This window comes from Pseudophryne corroboree, chromosome 4 (assembly GCF_028390025.1).
Source record: "Pseudophryne corroboree isolate aPseCor3 chromosome 4, aPseCor3.hap2, whole genome shotgun sequence".
NCBI lineage: Eukaryota > Metazoa > Chordata > Amphibia > Anura > Myobatrachidae > Pseudophryne > Pseudophryne corroboree.
The window spans coordinates 94,593,307-94,599,306 of NC_086447.1; the positions used below are offsets into that span (position 1 = coordinate 94,593,307).

Genomic DNA, 6,000 nt, shown 5'->3' on the forward strand with positions numbered 1-6,000 from the left:
GAAGGCAGATTCCCCCTTTTTACACATTGCGGCAGGCAAATTCCCCATTTTTACACATAGCGGCAGGCAGATTCCCCATTTTTACACATAGCGGCAGGCAGATTCCCCATTTTTACAGATTGCGGCAGGCAGATTCCAACCTTTTTACACATAGTGGCAGGCAGATTCCCCCTTTTTACACATTGCGGAAGGCAGATTCCCCCTTTTTACACATAGCGGCAGGCAGATTCCCCATTTTTACACATAGCGGCAGGCAGATTCCCCATTTTTACAGATTGCGGCAGGCAGATTTCCCCTTTTTACACATAGCAGCAGGCAGATTCCCCCTTTTTACACATTGCGGCAGGCAGTCCCAAGAAAGACAGAAAGAAAGACAGAAAGAAAGAAAGAAAGAAAGAAAGAAAGAAAGAAAGAAAGAAAGAAAGAAAGAATTATACCTACCCTCTCCGCTGGCTCAGGCTCCTCGGTGCAGCTTCTGACGATTCCCGGGCAGGAGAGCAGGAGGAGGGAGGTGGAGGAGGGAGCCGCAGCAGCGCTGTGTTATTGGTGGAGGCGCTGCTGCTGCTGCCCCTCTGCTTCACTATAGGCTGTTCTCGGAAGACAGCCTATAGTGAAGCAGAGGGCCAGCAGCAGCAGCAGCGCCTCAACCAGTAGTAAAGCGCTGCTGCGGCTCCCTCCTCCACCTCCCTCCTCCTCCTTACCCCTGTGCCGCTGCTCCTTTGAGGTCCACACTATCCGCCTCTTCTACCCCATTCACCTTCATGTGGCAGTGATCTACCGCCCCCCTGGCCGCTGTTCACCTTTCCTTGACAACTTTGCTGCCTGGCTTCCCCACTTACTCTCCTCCGACCTCCCCTCTATCATCCTCGGTGACTTTAACATCCCTATCGATATCACTAATGCAGCTTCCTCTAACCTTCTTGCTCTTTCCACCTCCTTTGGACTTTCTCAATGGTCCTCCACCCCTACTCACAATCTCCGCCACTCCCTCGACCTTGTATTCACCCACTGATGTGATCTCTCTGATTTCTCTAACTCTTCCTTCCCTCTCTCTGACCACCATCTGCTTTCTTTCACCCTCTCATCTTCCCCTCTCTGCTCCACACCCAGACCCACCATCACCAGACGCAATCTCGGGTCCCTCAACCCCGCTATCATGTCCTCCCTCGAGACCTTCCTCTCTCCTCTTTCCACTATGACTTGTCCCAACCAGGCAGCCTCCTTCTATAACTCTTCCCTTACTGCTGCTCTTGACTCTATGGCCCCCCTCTCATCTGTCCCCCTCCGCCGCTCCAAACCCCAACCCTGGCACACCAAACTTACACGATTCCTACAAAAATGTTCACGGTCCGCAGAACGCTCCTGGAGGAGATCCCACTCTCTGGCGGACTTTCTCCATTTCAAGTTTATCCTCTCTTCCTATAGCTCTGCTCTTTCTCTCGCCAAGCAATCCTTTTTCCAAACACTCATCTCTTCTCAGTCCTCCAGTCCACGCCGACTCTTTGAAACTTTCAACACTCTCCTTCGCCCCCCTCCTCCTCCCCTCCCCTCTTCCCTCACTCCCACTGACTTTGCCTCCTTCTTTATCTCCAAAATTGAGGATATTCAAAATTACATCTCCTCCCGTCACCCCTCTGCTGCCCCCCTGCTCCCACCATCCCTCCCGTCCATATATCCCACTCTGTCCTGCTTCCGTCCCACCTCAGACAAGGAAGTCCACTCCCTCATCTTATCCTATCCCCCCCACAAGCTGCCACTTGGACCCCCTCCCCTCCCGTCTTCTCCGCTCCCTCCCCCCCACTGCCTGCTCCCACCTTGCTCACCTCTTTAACCTATCGCTCTCTACTGGCATCTTTCCCTCACCATTCAAACATGCTCTGGTGTCCCCTATTCTCAAAAAAGCCAACCTCGACCCTTCATCACTCACAAGCTACCGCCCCATCTCTCTTCTCCCTTTCGCCTCCAAACTACTTGAACGACTGGTCTACAGCCGTCTCACAAGCTACCTCTCTGACCACTCCATCCTTGATCCAATACAATCTGGCTTTCGCCCACTCCACTCCACCGAGACTGCCCTGGTGAAAATCACCAGTGACCTGCTTTCGGCCAAATCCAAGGGCCACTTCTCTTTGCTCATCCTTCTGGACCTCTCTGCTGCCTTTGACACCGTGGATCACCCTCTCCTCCTCCGCACACTCCAAAATGTTGGCCTCTCTAGCACCGTCCTTGACTGGTTTACCTCATACCTCACTAACCGCTCCTTCTCTGTGTCTGCCTCCGGAACCACCTCACACCCTTCCATCCTTCCTGTTGGTGTCCCTCTGGGTTCTGTCCTAGTCCCCCTTCTGTTCTCCCTCTACACCTCTTCCCTGGGTGCGCTCATTAACTCCTTTGGCCTTCAATACCACCTCTATGCTGATGACACACAACTCTACCTCTCCTCTCCTGATCTTTCCCCCTCTGTCCTCTCTCAGGTCTCCAGCTGCCTCTCTGCCATCTCCTCCTGGATGTCTGAGCGCTCTCTGAAGCTCAACATGGATAAAACTGAACTTATTATCTTTCCCCCAGCCAGAGCAACACCCCCTACAAATATCTCTATCACTGTTGACAACACTATCATCTCTCCCGTTCCCCAACTCCGCTACCTAGGCGTCACTCTTGACTCCTCCCTCTCCTTTGCACCCTACATCCAAGCTCTGGCGCAATCTTGTCGGTTCCAGCTACGCAACATTGCTCGCATCAGGCCATTTCTCTCCCAGAGTGCAACTAAACTTATCATCCACTCACTGGTCATCTCACGACTCGACTACTGCATTGTGCTCCTCACTGGCCTCACTTGCTCCCACATCGCTCCCCTCCAATCTGTCCTCAACTCCGCAGCTAGGCTCATCTTCCTCTCCCGCCGCTCCACTTCTGCCACTCCCCTTCGACAAAATCTACACTGGCTCCCATTCCCCTACGGAATCCTCTTCAAACTCCTCACCCTCACATACAAGGCCATCTCTAATTCCACTGCTCCCTACATCTCCAACCTCCTCTCCCTTCATACTCCCTCCCGCCCACTACGGTCGGCTGATGACCGTCGCCTCTCCTCTGCCTTGGTCACTGCTTCCCATGCACGAGTTCAGGATTTTGCGCGTGCTGCACCCCTTCAGTGGAATGCGCTCCCCCGCTCCATTAGACTCTCCCCGACCTTGCAAAGCTTCAAACGAGCACTGAAAACCCACCTATTTATTAAAGCGTACCCCTCCAATGCATAACCTAGTCCTTAGGCTGCTCCTCCATCCCCCTGCCCCATGCCTTGGACATCTCTGCTTTGCTCGCATACCACCATCAGGCTTCTACCTGCTTGCTTGCACCTCATGTCATCTGTCTGTTGCCCCTCCCCACTAGATTGTTAGCTCTTCAGAGCAGGGCCCTCTTTCCTCTTGTCTAAGCCCTCTTCTTGACACATTTCACTCAGCGACCATCTTTACCTGCTTTTTCTCCTGCTGGTAAATGGCCCCTCTCTATCTATGGCCGCCAGCCCCAAGTAGTACAATGATTACTCCTTCGCTACTTACTTCTAAGCTGTATTATGTTTTGAGAATTGTGGTGCTCTTTGTTACCTGCACTCCATTTTTGTTATTTATTTACTGTTATGCTAAGTTTTGTCTCCCTGTACTGTCCTTTGTACGGCGCTGCGAAACACTTGTGGTGCCCTATAAATAAAATGTAATAATAATAATAATAATAATGGACTGTCTTCACTCTGCAGCCATTAGGGTAACACCTTCCTTTTCATCCCTGTTTTGGGTGGATCCCTCCTACCCCACACTACTGGCTGACTACTGCTTGCTATGCTCATAATGCCACAACCACAACCATATCAAAGTTATAGACTGAAGTTTTCAGAGTACAGTAAAAATTATCTTACATGTAAAAAGTTGTTTTTACTTGACATTTTTAACCATTGTCCTTCCCCACACTAGTGATGTGTTCCCTGAGACCACATCACTCTATTTAGCAGGGCCTTGTATTTTCTATAAGGTGGGGCCTCTACTGGGCGGCTTTGCAAGGATATCTTTATGCAGGAAAACCTTTCTATTGGCTTGAATGAAAACCAGCTTTTGCTGGGAAGGCCGGACCCCACTCCACCAAAGCTTGGAAGCAAAAGACTGTGGTGATGGCTAGTAGAAGAACCCTATTCATTGGAGCTCACAATGGAGTCCATATCAATAACCATGGCAAGTTGAAGATCATGGCCACATGCCAACTGTAGAATGAATAAAAACCTGCCATATGGAAAATGATTTTGTGCCTTTTTGTGTTGATGCCCACGCGTGTAGTATGGTATGCCGGCGCTCGGGCTCCCGGCGACCAGCATACCGGCGCCGGGAGCCCGAACGCCGGCATACCGACAGAGTGACGAGCGCAAATGAGCCCCTTGCGGGCTCGCTGCGCTCGACATGCTGCGGGCACGGTGGCGCGCTATTTATTCTCCCTCCAGGGGGGTCGTGGACCCCCAAGAGGGAGAAAAAGTGTCGGTATGCCGGCTGTCGGGATTCCGGCATCAGGTATACTGTGCGCCGGGATCCCGACAGCCGGCAAACTGAATACCACCTGATGCGCACAGGTGGCCTTTTTTCTCACATTTCAACTGAAGCAACAAAATGGTCACAGACTGGACTATCTGAAAAAGGAAAGGAAATTCTGCATATGGGGAAACCTCTGCATCTACTTCCTTGAACACAATAGTGATGTAATTGTGGACAACTTGTGCGCACTTGTCCATCAAGCCCCTCTATTACCTTTGTACTTTGTAATGTTGCTATGCTCCTGCACTGTGTATGATGCTGTGGAACAGTTGTGGCAATTAACAAAGAAAAGGTAGTAATAATAATAATAATAATAATAATAATAAATAAATACTTTTATGGATACAAAGGAATTATTATGTAATAGTCACCGTATCTGGATCATTATTCCATGTGCTGACTACATATCTGTCAAAATGCCCAATTGATAATGAGTGCATTAGGCCAAGTGAGAATGTTTGATGTATACACAATAATCAGGTCATCTAGACATTGCAGAGGCAGCCATTTTGTGAATACTCATGCAGCTTCACCTCGTCCAATCACTAATCGCATCTGATATCTAAGAACTCAGGCTTAAGTGACATCAGGTACTGCTAGTGAATAGATACAGCAGGCTTTGCAAAATGGCTGCCTTTCTTTTATGCAGACACTGGGTGCAACTTTGTTGGTCACTCTTGCTATATCAGTCATATATATATTTTCTAACAGGACAGATAAAGTTGGAATAAAGCACTTTCTAATGTAATGTATCTTTGTTTTATGCCTTTTTTTTAATAGGTTCCAAGTGGATCATTCTCACAGAAGATGGAGACGGGTTCGTCCCAATAACTTTCAGAGCCAATCAAGAGGTTGCGATCCGAGAGGCAAAAGATCAGTCTGAATCCTCCGTCTTCAGCACTGATTCTGGTGGGTCCACAGTGGACTCAGAGAACATGTAAGAATGCGGCTGAAGAACATATTTGCAAACGGATCCTCATTTCCAGTGGCAGTCCCTGAGTTTAAACTAGAGATGAGCGCCTGAAATTTTTCGGGTTTTGTGTTTTGGTTTTGGGTTCGGTTCCGCGGCCGTGTTTTGGGTTCGAACGCGTTTTGGCAAAACCTCACCGAATTATTTTTGTCGGATTCGGGTGTGTTTTGGATTCGGGTGTTTTTTTCCAAAAACACTAAAAAACAGCTTAAATCATAGAATTTGGGGGTCATTTTGATCCCAAAGTATTATTAACCTCAAAAACCATAATTTACACTCATTTTCAGTCTATTCTGAATACCTCACACCTCACAATATTATTTTTAGTCCTAAAATTTGCACCGAGGTCGCTGTGTGAGTAAGATAAGCGACCCTAGAAGCCGACACAAACACCGGGCCCATCTAGGAGTGGCACTGCAGTGTCACGCAGGATGTCCCTTCCAAAAAACCCTC

The 6,000-nt window shown here is 49.1% G+C and overlaps 1 protein-coding gene across 1 annotated transcript in view; it reads left to right on the forward strand.

Moving 5' to 3' along the window:
• Window positions 1-5,518, forward strand: part of LOC134910844 (WD repeat and coiled-coil-containing protein-like) — a 30,744-nt gene extending 25,226 nt beyond the window's left edge. Inside the window, exon 3 of the mRNA XM_063919228.1 lies at window positions 5,358-5,518. Coding sequence (XP_063775298.1) covers window positions 5,358-5,518 — 161 coding nt within the window. The remainder of the gene's footprint in view (window positions 1-5,357) is intronic.
• Window positions 5,519-6,000: the final 482 nt, after the last annotated feature.